Here is a 15,876-nt window from a genome sequence, read left to right as displayed (position 1 = left end):
TAAGTAGAAAAGGCTGCTTGCTTTCCACTCAGTCATCAAACATGCACAAGATACTGTAAGATAAAGACTATGCTGCTCTCTCACTCCCAAACATGCTTTCCAGATCAGAACTACAAACACTGCAGGATGAGGTTGGGATGTTGGCACTTACACTTGAGAATTTTTTGACCTCAGGATGAACTATGGAATTTCTTGCCACACATTAGATAGCTATATTAAGAGTGGGTTCAAAAACAGAATAAGGGTACCTAAGTAAGAAAAATACATTCTTAATAGAAATAGACAAAACCAATAAATAAATAAAAATCATGGGGAGCCACAGAACATTACACAATGATACTTCATGGACCATATTCCAAACACACATGCCCTGTCCTTATATATTTATTTAACTATTCACTGCTGGCTATTGCTGTAGGTAGACTGATTCAGATGTCTGTCATCTTGCTCTCATGAGACATCCCCCTCAACAGTTCCAACTCAGGATAAAATTAGAACCACTCTAATTTAACTATAGCACAAGGAGGACCGAACTCTACAACAGTTGTACTCTGGACACCTGTTAAAGTTAATAAAAGCTGAAGAGGAAGGCAAGGTTTAGCCATAAGTGATTGTTTTCCCCATCAACTATTCTTAAATATATTACTTCCTTTGAAGAACAAGCAATTACAGTTAAGCTTTATTGATTTCATAATTCCACTTAGAGAACTAAATTTAAAATAAACGAACACCAAGAAAGTTCAGTATTCTATGAAGCGGATGTTTAAATAATCTGACAACCTGATATCTCTATGCACTATTCATAGTGAAAGGATTTGTTAAACTCAAAACGTGAGGTACCATCTTCTGAAAGTAATTCTGAGTCAAACAAGAAGCTGAGATGGTTAGTTCTGAAGAGTTACACTAAAGCTGCTGTGAAAAATAGAAAAAAATAAGAAGAAAACTTGCTACAGGTGCATCAGTCTGAAAGAAGAGCTGCTGATGTACCTTGATGTATGAGGGCTTGGCTTACCATGGAACTTCAAATCCCATAGATTGTTTCTTTCCAGACACTGTCATTTTGGTAATTTTTGGCACAATTTCAGATTCCGTTCTGGCTGACTGGGAATCCCTTGTTTTTCCTAGTAATAGACAAAAAGTAAGTTTGAACTTAAAGTTGTTACTAACAGCTGTTAAATATAAAGTTTAACAAATCCCATTACTTCTCTCCAACCCAACGATACCAGTCCTTCATGACCAACTCCTACATTTCAGTATCTTATGTGAATTTATTACATAATTTATCAAAATAACCCACAGTTAGATCTATTGTGAAAATCTCACCTCTATCTCCAAGCATTCACGTAACACCTACACTATGTGAGAGCTTTACTAGAAGCAGCTCTGCAAGATGCCAGAACCATTTCATGCAATATGAGGTAAGGAAATAGTTTGCAGCTTCTCACTAGATGATTGGATTAATACTTCTTTAGAGTTTTTCTTTTGCCTTAACATTGCTAACATTGTAAAGCAAAGAAATATGTCCACCTCAGGGAATGCTAGCAGCAGCTATGTGTGGGCTGCAAGGCCTCCCCTGAAACTTTAGAATAGAGTTGTCTTGTACTGAATTATACTCAGGAAGCCAAGCAATACTCCAAAGCTAGCTAATTTCAAAGTTATTTGGAAATAATTACCAAAACTGAGTAACTTACTTACTTAAAGGTATTAACTTTTACCATAACTCAAATGAAAACACAATTAAATTCATTCCTAATTTTGTGAAACCAGTTGCACAACTAATAGTACTACCGTGCTATTAGTTTCTTATTGAGCCATAAAAATAAAAAAAAAAAAGATTAATTATTTACTCTGCAGAGGAGGAGTTTATATAAAAGAGGTAAACTAGCCATTTTCTTTACACAGTTCCCTTGTTACTATGTTAGGATCCCTTCTTCCTTCAAGGAAAAAGACTTCCTGCTTTACAGCACTTGTGACAGCTGCTGCACATTGTGTTCTGAAGGATGTTATACATGTGACAAAGCAAAACAATACCCCAAATTCAGAATTAAGCTGTAATTTTTAAACATGCTTTACCTACAAGTGTATCTGAAAACCAGAAAAATGCCGCTACTCTTCCAGTATTAGACCAATTTGGATACTCAAGTGAACACCAAGTTACTCTTTCAAAGTATTTTAGATAGAACACATTAGGAAGAACTGTTGGAGCCATTTGCCCCTACTCATTTTTGTTAATGCAGCACTTCCTTCAAAAGCACGACTTAAACCACAAGATCATACTGGGTTTGCAGGTTACATAAATGGTTGCGGTCAAGACTGCTGAAGATTTCAGGCAAGGAAACAGAATACCACAGACATGTCTACAACAGCAAACCAAAAAAGCAATCAATCACAGTACAGATGGAGACATTCTTATTTATCTAATGACTTGGTCTTCATCTCCCTCATTTGTCCTCTTATCTGCTGATACTCATTTTATTTATATGCCACCTGCAGATCTCTGGAAGTAGTCTGTATGCAGTTTAATAATAGTTGCATACAAATAAACAGAAGTAAGAGAAATAAAGGCAACAACAGAAAGCATGGCTTACAAGAATCTCAAATCATGTAACAAACAAATATAAATATTCAGAATATAAAATTCTCGCTGGACAGGGTCTGTTAGTTAAGCACAAAGATTGTGTTTTATCTTCAAACTCTTAAATAGATCATCTATAGCATTTTTTAATAAGTAAACACTTCAAGTTACAGTAAAAATTACATCACTTTTGCTGCCAAATTGGTAGGATACCTTCTGCATCAGTTGTAACAATTTTCAAGCAGACAATTTTCAACTGACAGGTAAACATAAATGCTTTACATATCATGTGAAAGCTGAATTCTCAGAAAACACCATGTTTGAAATCTGGCTACAATGAATTAATAATTACAAAAAAACACAATTAAATTGAAATGAGATTAGTTGAAAGAAAGCACAAAAATTAACACTATATAACTTGAAACCTTGCAATCTATTACTCTGAAAGTCAAAGGTTTTACAATTTATATCTTCTCTAATCAATTTCAAAATTAAGCTTTACTCTGTACAAATAATGCTGCAGTGTTTGACACAGACTCAAAATTAAATTGTACAAGGAGACTAAATACATTCAACAAATGGACTGTTTGAGACAGAAAAAAATAGAGTTTAGGAAACATGACAAGTTGAAAGAAAACTAAACTAAACAAAACTAAAACCACAAAGAACAAGAGAAAGTAAAATAATAGTCCATTGAAGCTGACAGTTTGGGTGGTTCTTTATTTATATATATATATTTCAGTTTTATAAGTAACAATAATAAATAATTATATAAATAAATAAATAAATACTAAAGTATAGGTGGAGCAAGGAAGCAGACTGCGATCATATAAAGACAAATCAAACCATAGAAATAATCCCAGAATGGCGACACTCAAACAGATGAAAAGGCAAGGCAAGAATTATTAGTAACACTACTGATAGAAGCATCAAATACAATTTTCTGGCTTCAATGTTTTTATAACCAAGTACAATAAAATCAAGCAGCACATTTGAGATAAGGGCCAAGTCTGTCTTTTATGCATTGCAGGCGCCATTAAAGATTAATAATTATGGCTTCATTACAAAGGACAGAAGGCTGGGAAAGGAGTATACTTTACTATCTAATCTGTAGGGAACCGGAGAAAACTGCATGATAAATTCTTATCTGCTCTAGCAGGCAAAGCAAAAGCTATTCGGCACTTAACAGACTGCATGCAAATCCTTAAATTGCACCTTGTAACTAAAAGGAAGTCAATGCACAAAGCTGATACAATTCTTAAAGCACTTCTTAATCTACAAGCAGGGTACCCTATGGCAACTGAAGTGTACTACAAACTCAGAAAAAACGTAGAAACAGTAATCCCAATCTGATTAGGACAAGAGCAGCTGTGGAAAATCAACTTCTGAAGGGAAAGGATTACGAGGATATACAGATTTTTGCCAAGGTCTTCATAAAGTTCTTCATGTCTACTGCCATTTGGACATTCTCAAACACATACCTAGGTAATTCAATGGTAATAGGTTTCCTAAATCAAGAGTACAGATAAAATAAAAACAGATCCATCTTTTACAAACTACAAAAGAAGTCCCAATACCTCGTTACATTTCACTACTCTAAGCATTTCAAGAAGTAAATCTAAGTGTGTAACCCTACAAATAAATGCAGTGATTGACGAAACATTTCGAAATTTAAAAAATTTCTTTCCATGGAAACACATAGTACACATTTATAAATCATAAAAATTAAAACTTAAAATAAAGAAGTAAAACCTTAAAGGCTATAAGCATGATAGTTCTCACAATTCAGAATGTTCAGAACCCCAAACTTCTGGCCTATTTTAAACAAAGTAGCTTCCGAAGAGATTTTTGGTAGTTAGACTGCACTGACATCAGAGTACCCAGGCTAAAGCTCACTGTAGCTCTAAGTCAAACACTTCTACAAAACTAAAAGTGTACTGATGAACCTTGTCTCAGTACTAAACTGGGATCAGCCTAACACCAAAGGGAACAGACAGGCCTGCACTGCCATTACTTCAATACAACTGGAGTGTATGACACCTTGACAAAGTTCTATTACTCTTGGCTGTGTTTTTACCTTTCCTGTGACTGCCAGTTGGTCTTCTGAGTTAAAATACTTCTGACTTAGTCAAAAAGTATTACTAATGTCACCTGATATAACTTAAAAATTGTTAGCAGTATAATCCCAAAATCTGATGGCACAATAAAGTACCTGCAGGCTGATAAACATAGATGGTTATGCTGACATAGACAAATAAATATGCTGGAAGGAAGTAAAACATTAGGACAGTCTCGATTAAATACAATTTAATTGTATTAAAAAAATAATACAGTCTCTCTAGATGTTCAAGATGGAATACCAAAAGTATATAGATTTAGTCAACCACCTCCCTTTACTGTGAGCAACTCTCTCTGGATTTCTTTCCTAAAATTGGTTGTAAGCAGTACCTGTAGAAGATCTGTACAAAAAAAAAAAAAACAACACTACTCTGGCTACATTATCAAACATAACAGGCTTGATAAGTCCTTTTTTCAGTTTTGGTTCATATACATACTTAAGACTGAAAGTAATAGGAAGATTAATTTTTATCTTTTTTCCAATTCTGCTGGAGTTATGGAAGGTTTCAGTAAATGGAAGAGTGGATTGACAGTCTAGTCTGTTCCCAGGTAGTTTAGAGGTAAATGAAAAGAGGAGTCTGTTAAACAGCCACTCTCTCAAGAAAGACAGGTTGATACCAATAGATATTGACATATTTGGAGAAATGCACACTAGCACTGGGTATTTTAATGCACACTGACCATACCTTTCCAACAGCAGAAAAAAATGCCACTGTTTTCAATTCCTATACACAAAAGCTTCTCCTCCCAAGTGGTCTTTCACTCATTAAACTGTAAATTGGTACTGAAACTTTCCACTCAACTACCCCACTGCATAGAGAAGCTTGCTTCTGATACAATGAACCAGAACATTTCATGTGCCTGAATTTAACTTGAAAAACAAAGACAAATGTCAAGTCAGGCATGTCTCAAGCCTATGCTTTTTCAGATGGCAATCCAATTTAGATAAATCCATGTCTACTCACAAACCAACTACTACTGGTATATAAGCACAGGCCAAGGATCACACCTTCCAGAGAATTATGTTCCAATTAACTGTAGGCAGCTTGCAGTTAGTTTTTCACTTGCATGCTTTTGACATTTTTATTGATTATACTGATTCTTCTCTTTTTAAAATTGGATGTGTACTTCAAGGCAGCTGCATACTATTTCAGTTTTGAATGAGGATGAGGATCTTACATTTAACTGACACTTGATAGGCAGAATAAAGTTACTTAAGCAGGTCCTCCTAATGCTGTCTAAACCAGCACTGCCATGAAAAAAAAAAACACACACACATGCAACACCACGCTTTCTAATCTACAAGATATGGTTTGCATCCTTTCCTCTGCTACAGACTTTCTATATAACCACAAACAAGCCACTTACACCTCTGTCTGCTGATTATATAGCAACAGCTACCAACTACATAAAAGAAAACAGGGCATTGGTTTTGTGCACCATGTCCTGAGCTTGGTGCACATCATGAGAAGACACAGTTCTGTCTGAAAAGCAGAATTATTAACCAAAGCTCCTCTCAAGAGAATACTTCCCTTCCTATATGTTGTGCTATGATTTTGAACTAATTTTAAAACCCTATAACTGTGTAAATATTTCAAATACGGACTACACTAGTGAGTCAACCAGATGTAGATTATACACAATTTCATGCTCAGAAGCATGTATCATCTGTTTGCCCACACATATCTGGGTTTATATTACTATCTAAAAAATTTATCATGTTGCATAACTCACCTGAAAAAGTCAAACTGTTTACATTTTTACAATTATTTCACAAACCTCATGAGCTTAAGCCTTTAAATTATTTTTTTTCATTTGCCTTAAAAACAGTAGAATTTTATTTTTATCTCTTCAAATGTCACAGCACATCAGAAAAAATAACATAAGGAAGTATAAAAACTTGTCAAATTAGAGATATGCTACTGAAAATAATTTGGTTTGGTTTTATAATTAAACTTAATTATTTGACACTCGAATTCTACTGAAAATGCTGTAGGATATAGTGGTAATTTGCAGTTTAGTTAAGTTTGCACTGGGATGCAGTACACTGTACCACCAGTGGAATTGGTAACGTGTATTAGTATTATCAACACATCACAACTCTGAAGTCCAAGCCTCTCAACAATGTACCACCACATAACGTGGACTATGGAACTCAGAACATCCTAGATGTCCTAATTTTAGACAGTTTCCTAACCGTTAAAAGATTCTCCCTGCATATAATTTGCTGTGCATCATCCCTATAGCCCCTCAATTAAATGTGTCTTTTGATGCAACAGCAGTGACAAAGTCTGCATGCGTGAGAACTTCAACTTACAGAATTCCTCCCATATGCAAACTTCAGTATTTACATTAAACCGGTTCAAAATACCCAGTTTTAGAAAACCGTATGACATTACGCTACTGTGAACCACAAAATACAAGTGGATGCTACTGAACATCCACTACACTTCCAAAAATAATGCAACAGTCCAAAATAATAGAAAAGACAACTTGCTAAGTCACCATCCAGTGATGAAACAGCCATTCTAAAGATATTATTGAAAACAATTCTCTAAAGATATTACTGAAAACAATTCTCCAAACAGGAACATTGAACTTTTTCTTTTTAAAAGAAAGGTTATTTCCTAATAGAAACCACAGTCAGGGGCTTTCCAGGTAACTTGGTCTCGCTGTTATAACTATTACGTTCTCTGTAAAGTTTCAGATGGTGAATATCTTTTTTTTTTTCATGAAACTGGGAGTAGCATTTTCACTGAAAAATGCTGAAAATAAAAATGTTCACTTACACCTAACTACAAGATTTTTTTTTGTTTGTTCTTAAGGTGTGATACAGCAAGAAAGAAGAGAGATTACAGCGGGTTCTTGAGTGGTGACATTCCTGAGTCTTTCCATCATGGGCCAGTTTTCTGGGATCCACAACACACAAAGAGCTCAACTTGCTACCCCAAGACTGAAGTTCCAGAAACGGTTTGCTTCATTACATGCAGCTGCAACAACTGGATGTGCAGCAGCTGCAGTCAGAAGTGCTGGCAGCCTGCTACAGCCAGCTGGCACTCCTCACCTCTCTGGCTTAACTTTCAGTGTTTGCAGCTTTCAGCAAGTTGACATCTCTAGTCCAAAAATTAATTTGTTCAAGTGAAGCTCCTGCCTGGAGCTGTCCTTTTTTTTTTTTTTTTTATTTTTACTTCCAAACAGGGAGAACAAACAAACTGGAAGATAAAAGATACAACAGAAGATTTTTAAAAATGGCACCTAAGGAACATACTATTTGCATAAACTAAATTCCTCAAGTGATCTTTCCACATTTGAAAACCCAATTGATTTTGCCTTAGCAAACAGTTTGCACATGCTCTTACGGCTTAAGTTTTAAAAACTAAATCCCTGAAACACTTCATCAACATTCAGTATGTAGCTGCTGCTGTTTTTGCCCAGGCTGGACACGACTGTGTCACCTAAACTCAAATTCTACCTCTCCTGTGGTCTCCATAGTTTCCTATCACATCAATAAACTGGAGGCATAAATTTGTGCTGCATAAATCATAAAAATAAACAAAACTGGAAGGCAAGAGAAGAAAACCATATAGTGAGAATGGGCAAGCAACAAGACATACAGATTATCAAGGACAAACAAAGACTAGAAAAATGAAAACCAGTCAGGCAGAGAAGATGAAATGAGAGATAGAGTGACCATGAAAAAAAAAAGTGAATAACCTGACTTGAGGAAAAACTGTGTATAAGGAGAAGGAGAAAGTAAGAGGCCACATACTCAATGACAAGCTACATGCAGAGCTAAAATGAACAAAGGAAGCAGAAAATGAGCAGAACTGAAAGCAAATGCAAGCTACGTCTGGAAAAGAGCAACCATGTAAAATAATAATGGCCAATGACTGGAAAAATAAGTAGGAAACTGAGAATGGCTAGATAAGGAGTTTGAAATCATGATGCAGAAAAAATGGAACTGCAATAAAAGATCTAGAACGACATGAGGAAATAAATACTGTGTTTAGACCACAAAGATGAATTCAACAAAAAAAACTGAACACAACTGAATCAGTTAGAGGATTAGAAGGATACAGATGTTAGATCAGGTTTAAGTGGATGGAGTGGAATGTGTTATAACAAGGCAACGACACATTTTCTTTCCTGTCTGAAACATAGCCAAAATTTCTGGAGTCTCACCATGTCTCTTGCCATCAATACTACCTCCCTGAATGAAGCCAAATGATACAGAATCCAGCAGTCAGTTACAGCTGTATTCTCTTGCTCTTCTCACCTGAAACAAACATCTTCCTGTGAGAATTTTCTGGCCATCAGGACTTATTTAAATTACACATGGTTAAGCCTGCAAGCAGTACAAAATTAATGTTACCTATTATAACTATTTTTCCCAGTGACTCCTTATGGCAATCATTACATCAAATGGCGTACACTTCATTTGGAATATCTAATGTTGCCACAGAAACACAACTCAGAGAACAGTGTGTATTTTTATATAAAAGAATTTACTCATGTCTATTACGACTGGGAGTTTTCATCATTTTCACAACTTAAATTTGTAAGTCTCTATATTTGGATGCTTAACATAACATTCCAATTTTTATTAAATTGTGTTTAAGCAATCCATGGCAGCAAAGAAATGCACAGTTCTATATGTAGACCATCGGTACATGTATCTATGTATTTTTTGTTGAAAAAACACGGATAATTAGTCTGGTTTGCATTCATGGTTAATCTGTTAGGGGAAAGACAGGCACTGACGCTATAGCAAAACTCTTAACTTAAGATTTCCAGTTTCACTAAGCCAACACCCCCCCTGTAAAAGAACAAAGATCTTTTGTACAGAAAGGTGGACTGGGGGGTGGTGAGAGTTTTCTTTCTGAGAGTACCCAAACATCAGCTGTCTCCTTTTGATGTTTCCGATACATAAAATGTGTAAAGGGCCAACAGGAACTCAACAATCAAAACAGCAACTTTCTCATCCACCAAGTTTTTCAAAGGGATGTCCCTGTGATACTTCTCATACCTACATGATTATAGTTCAATGGGCTAAAATTCAGTCCTTCACATGACCGTAACTCAGCACAACTCATCCTGTAACTACTGAAACCTGATTTGTGGGAGGTGTATTGCTCTGCACTCTAGCAATGCCAACAATACCCATTCTCAATCCGTAACTGAAGCTACGATCTCCTGTAAAAATAATTTATTAGACAATCGCAGTTGTTCTGTAACAGCACGTTTACTCTCCCCCAGATACACAACCATAAGTCGTTGGTGGTGATTTCTAACTCAACGAATTTTTCTTAAATGACTGTGAATTGTCTTTCACTGAGATTTAGAAAAAGCTCAGTCTGGTATTTCTGAAGTGCAACTTCCTACCATAAATGGTCATGTAAAGAGCAGAGTCAGCACTATGGGCAGGATAACCCTAAAAAGATATCCCCTTTAGCCAGTCACTTAATTGAACAGAACACAGAGTCCATGCAAATAACCAGAATTTCTGTTAAACCTTAGCCCAAAATGAGTATGTAAAACTGAAAGTACAATATGTACATTCTATTACAATTATATTGAATTTCCAAAAATAACAAATAGCAATTTCAGGTTTAATACATAACCAATGTTATAATGCCAGAGGATGGTGCTATTTACCTGCACATCATCCAGATAATTCAGAAACAACATCATACCCTTTACATGTTGACATTATTTATGCAAGTACATTCCTGTTGATTGTATTGAAGGAGTGCAAGGCATTTTACAAAAAGAAAGCTTTCCTGATCCACAACTTCTATTTATGCACTAAAACTACTTCAGTATGAAACAGAAGTTTAAGAACAGTGAACATGAAAAACAGCATTTAAAGAGTAAAATCATTTCACATTTGTTTAACTCTTCCACAACCATTCTGCAAATTTTCTCCAGAAACTTAATGAGGTAGCCTTTCAAAGTCGCAGAAGAAAATGTATTTACTAGCCCGACATGACTATTAAAGCTGCAAATATTTTTAGCATTTTTAAGTTCCAGAAAATTGCAAAAAATTTGTGTGGTAAGAACTTCTGGGTAGGACTAGCTGAAGTTTAGCTAAAGACTAGCCTTATTTAAATTTAGATTCTCTGAATTCTCAACCCTCTCACTCTGCTGGTGACATTACAATCACACTATATCCTCTCCACTACTTCAGGGATGGCAATGCAGACAGCATGAGGCACATTTCAGAGCAGAAGACTGGTAACTTCAGAAGGCCAAAAGACTAATCACATATTCAAAATTTATCAGTTACTGAAAAAAGCAATTCAGGAGCTTATGTAAGATGTGATTTTAAAGAAGCAAGTGTTAACAGGCTTAGGTTAACACAGGTTAACATAGGTTAAAAGAAAAAAAAAAAAAATCAAGGTCCAGCAGTACAGCAATTATTCATAATACTGTGTATACACAAACACTCATCCCTTACTGTAAATTGAATTACAAATACATTTAATTAAAAAAAACTCGCTGACTGACATTGATTTTTGCATTTTTGATTGCGAGGTTATGGTAATCAAACAAATCCTCAGAGATGTCCCTTTTTCAGTTTGTGGGGTTTTTCCCTTAAAAAGACAAAGAATAGCCATACTCTACTTATATATTTTACAAAGAGTCAGCCAAATACTCCCATTTTGAAAGCTTTACCTATAATGAAGATAAAGGAAGAGACAGTATTTACCAGAATTTCATTAAAGGTAAAAACAGTAGGAGTGGAGGTATAGGATTGCCACCAGAAATGGCACTGAAAAGATGGGAGTACCTTATGTGGAACAGTTTGTATTTCAAGGGGCTTTGCTTTGGTTTGATGAAACTGAATTCTTGATCATCCTTGCAATGCCCACTACCTCCTACTCAACACAGATGGAGACATCTTCCCAAGCCAGTAATTAGGGTACTTCTCCAGGATCTGACAAAAACTAAATACAGAGACTTTAACTGACAGAAACAGGGTGAGATGGGAATCAGATTACACCAATCACAGCACAAGTCAATGTTCAGACTCTTGATATTTTGGGAGGCTTTCTTCTTCTACTTAGGCAAGAAACAACCTTCCCACCAAAATGCATTTCACTATAACTACTAACCAGCTTTAGGTGTGAGCCTCAGTTCAAACCATATTTGTGTTCAGTATTTCTTCATGTACAGAACTCAAAGCAAACTTAATTTGCATTTTTGCTGCAAATACTTAAATGCCTCTTGAATTCCATAGTCCACAGCCATAGTGGAGATTTGATCTCCAGAAGAATTACTTCAGGGCAATTCACTTGTGCTGCTTTCACTAAGAAAGAAAACCGCTACAGAAGAAAGACATACTAAGGAGCAAAGATCAATAAAGTTCCAGAACTTTTTTTTTTCTGAAACATAAATAATACTCTAAACAGTCATAATATAAAAAATGTACCAAAGAGTATTACAGTTCTCTATACCGAAACTGTATATATATACTTTTTATATTGAAAACTATAATTAGATGCAAGAACAACAACAAAAAAATCACTGCCAACAAAACCCCTCTCTCTAATACAGTGAAAACAAGTGTGCTATTTTAAATCCCAAAATAAAAATCATTAAAAGGTAATATTTTGACCAAATAAATTAGACACAGTCATTTTCCAAACTGTCACACTGTTTAGTGTTTGGGTTTCTTGATCAGGAACAATTTTAATAAACAGAGGAAACTGACAAGGAAAAAAGCTGACAGCATTAACCAGGATGGAAGTAATGATGCTGGAAGGCAGGCTCCAGTGAGGATAAAACCAGTAAAACACAAGACTGGTATTCTAACAAGCTCACCTTCAGAAACAGTTGTGTTCTATGCAAGGCCACTAGCTCAGTGAACCCAAGAATAAGAAGTGAAATAGGAACTAAGATGATATACCTAATACTTGCTCTCGCTTTTTAAAGCAATCGAGCAGAACAGGGCCTGCCCGTGTGCCCCCAAGATAAGGGAAGTTTTTTCAGAGCAGGTATTTGTAGTAGTGCACACAAAGAATTTACATAAGGTAAATATCTAACTACTACTCTAAATAGCTCACATGAACTAATAATATACATGAATGATGGAAAAGGTACCTCTCACAGGTGACAGGTGCCAATACAGAACTCCCAGACCTAGGAACTGATAGGCCCCTAATTACCAGAGGTGTAACCAAATATGATAGAGCAGGAGAGACGGTATTTACAGTTTTACAAAACAGAACAGCTCAAAGATACAGTAACTTGAAAATTCTACCTCTTTTGCTATACCAACTAATCTCTTAATCCAAAACTTAAGCAGCTACTGAAGATGTATAAAGTTGTAAAAAGTTTAATAATAGATTAAGTGAATTTTATTTTTAAAAATTGAATTTTTAGCAGTTAAATGCATACATTTAAAAACTACTTGAATAATTACTTTAAAGATAAAAATGTTAAATGTTCAAATTTATACCATTCAGAAAGAATAAATGTTAAGAAACAACAAATCAGAAACAAAAGGAATTAAAAATACATTGATCTTTGCACATGTAAATTAAGTCAAGCTAAACATTTCACACAATCTGTTCAAAGAAAACATGCTGAGTGAACTTACACCCATTGACAGTGCTTCTTGTATTAGGATTAAATGTAAAATAATGAAGCAAAAACACTTAAGAGAACCAAGAAAAGTAATTAGCAAGCTGCTGCTTCTCCTTTGCATTTTTTTCTCCAAATAAGACCTAATATTGATCAACCAACTCTTCCTCACCTTAACTGTTCCAAGATTTCAGATTAAGGGATGACGATTCATGCTATTGGTTCAATTTTGCATTATTACTCTACATCAACATATTAAGTGGGGGGGGTAGAAAAAAAAAAAATAACTGCAGGATCACAATTCTTTCATAGACATTTCAGAAAAGCTACGTGAAGTTTAACATCTTTTCTTATATCAGATTCAGTCTAAAATAATTTTTTAAATATTAGATTTACAAATTATTTCTATGTAGATGGGACAGTTTAAGTAGAGGCAGTCAATTTTAAAAACATATTAATACATAAAACATAATAACCGGGAGAAAACACTTAAGATTTCCTCGTTCCAGCTTAATTTTATTTTCAGTGTTCTTACATAATGAAACCAAAGGTTGTAGATGCACCATCAATATGCTACAATATGCTCACAACCTGCAATGCAATACTAGAGATGACATTTCACAATGTGCTATCGTTTAGCAGAATGCTTTCCCTATTTTTTATTAGATACCGCTTTAAACATCTTCCCCTCTCAATACTATTTGCCACTCATGGTGGAACATCAGAAGAGAAAAAAAGGGAAATGAAGCTCCAAGTCCAGTCATGTTCGTATCTACCAGCTCTTGGTAATTTGTCCATAACATAATGGGGTATGTGAAGTTGTGCTATTCTACATGTACTGCTCACAACTGGAAGAGACCTTCACTGCTCATAACTATGCTGGTGAACCAGTATTTTATTCTATCTTACTACTGGCATTCAAAGCTCAGCTTTTCTGACATAACTAGCTAAATCACCACTAGTATCTCCTGCTGATAGACTCTCCAAACATTCCTGTGCTGTAAAGGACACTTTTTTCTTTTGCACATACCTCCTAAATTCAAACGACTCCTGCCTTTTGGAAAGAAAGAGTGCAAGCTCAGTTTTGTCCTCAAGGCTACACAGATGAAAGTTCAATTATGATACACACAAACCTACTCAACAGTAGCTATCTTTAACAAAAGACAATAACCAAATACATCTACAGGACGGGACGACCACATTCTCAAAGTTTGAGATAGAAACTCTTAGATAAAGAAGTTTGATACTACTAAGTCATACTTTACTGTCACATAATTTTCTTCTAGTTCGCTATTTTGAAATTCTGTTTGTCTTCACTGTAAGATCATCAGACTTTATTCAACATCTAGCTTTGCTGCTTCCTTTAATTCTAATGGAAGGCGTGCTACTCATTTCCAAAATAAACAGAATTAGCTTGCTACACTGTCATCTTGTCCTGTTCATAAATACAGTACATTTGAGGCAGGGAAGAAATGAAAAGGAAGCAATGGCTACTAAAAATACAAAGAAAAAAAACAACTTTAGCATTCTTTCTTATTTAAATATCTTACCGGTAATCCAAAGAACATTCTATTAGAATGCTAGGTGTGAAACTGCTAAAGATCTCTGAATCTAACTTGCAAAACAAACTTAAGCTGCATCAATGCAGCAGGCTGATGAAAGGTACTTAATTTATCTGCAGGCCAGAACCTCCACAGTATCAAAACCAATGTATTAGCAGGAAAAAAAAAAAAAAAAAAAAAAAAAAAAAAAAAAAAAAAAAAAAAAAGGTACACACACAACTATTACTACAAATTTAGAGGCTGATCTTAAGCTATCTGAAAAGCCATGAAGTTTTCCTGGACCACTGCTGTACTTTTTGTATACATTATGGATGCTACCAGCAATAATGAACATTGCTAAGGATTTAGAGAATCTACCATTAATTTGGTCATTCATTTGACAGTAGGCCTTTGAGTGGCTAACTGATATAAAATCCTAGAACAAACTCTAACTGTATTTACCAGGGAAACCAATGCAAGGAAGAATGCGGATACTGGCCAAGCTGAAGTAAGCAAGGTGCAAAAAAGTTACTTGACATGCACAGCAGGACACATTTAAGAAACACAAAATTAAACTTCAAAAACCCTACCTGTTCTGTGTTAAAATTTAGGAAAAGTTTATAAAAATTGCACCACACTTCAGCGTAAGAAATGTTTTCTCTTTTTAACTGCAGCATGTTTTACATTATCTGCATTACTTACCTATACTTACATATATCTTTAAAACACTCATATATTACTATATATATTATTACTCTGAAAATTTATTTATTCCACATTTTCCTATTAACTCATCTGGTATCAGCCAAACTTATTTGATTTCCAGCATTATCAAAGATGAACTTGTTTAATTAAGACTAGAAAAAATTAAAACCTAATATACCATAATCTGAAAAAGAGAGACCCCTATTTAGAAAATAACAACCTACATATAGATGTAATGTGAAACATAACACTGGAGGCTCTATTCTCCATTGCCAAAATAGTTCAGAGATACAAACTGATTTATAAAAAGCCATGTATCTGAGCTTAGAAGCAAATTTGAATATACTAAAG

The 15,876-nt window shown here is 34.9% G+C and overlaps 1 protein-coding gene across 2 annotated transcripts in view; it reads right to left on the bottom strand.

Moving 5' to 3' along the window:
* Positions 1-15,876, bottom strand: part of HBS1L (HBS1 like translational GTPase) — a 59,132-nt gene that overhangs the window by 23,788 nt on the left and 19,468 nt on the right. The window contains exons 1-2 of one of the 2 annotated variants that reach the window (XM_083856592.1): positions 8,876-8,969; positions 1,013-1,121 (exon numbers count right to left, since the gene is read on the bottom strand). In XM_083856592.1, the coding sequence (XP_083712718.1) occupies positions 1,013-1,059 (47 nt within the window). In that variant the 5' untranslated portion in view covers positions 1,060-1,121; positions 8,876-8,969. Of the gene's footprint in view, positions 1-1,012; positions 1,122-8,875; positions 8,970-15,876 lie in introns of those variants that run through there. The other variant, XM_083856590.1, reaches the window with a different exon arrangement.

This window comes from Zosterops lateralis (genome assembly GCF_965231275.1).
Source record: "Zosterops lateralis genome assembly, chromosome: 3".
Taxonomy (NCBI): Eukaryota; Metazoa; Chordata; class Aves; order Passeriformes; family Zosteropidae; genus Zosterops; species Zosterops lateralis.
Note: the sequence above shows the minus strand (reverse complement) of the source record. Positions and strands in the feature narration are given on the sequence as shown.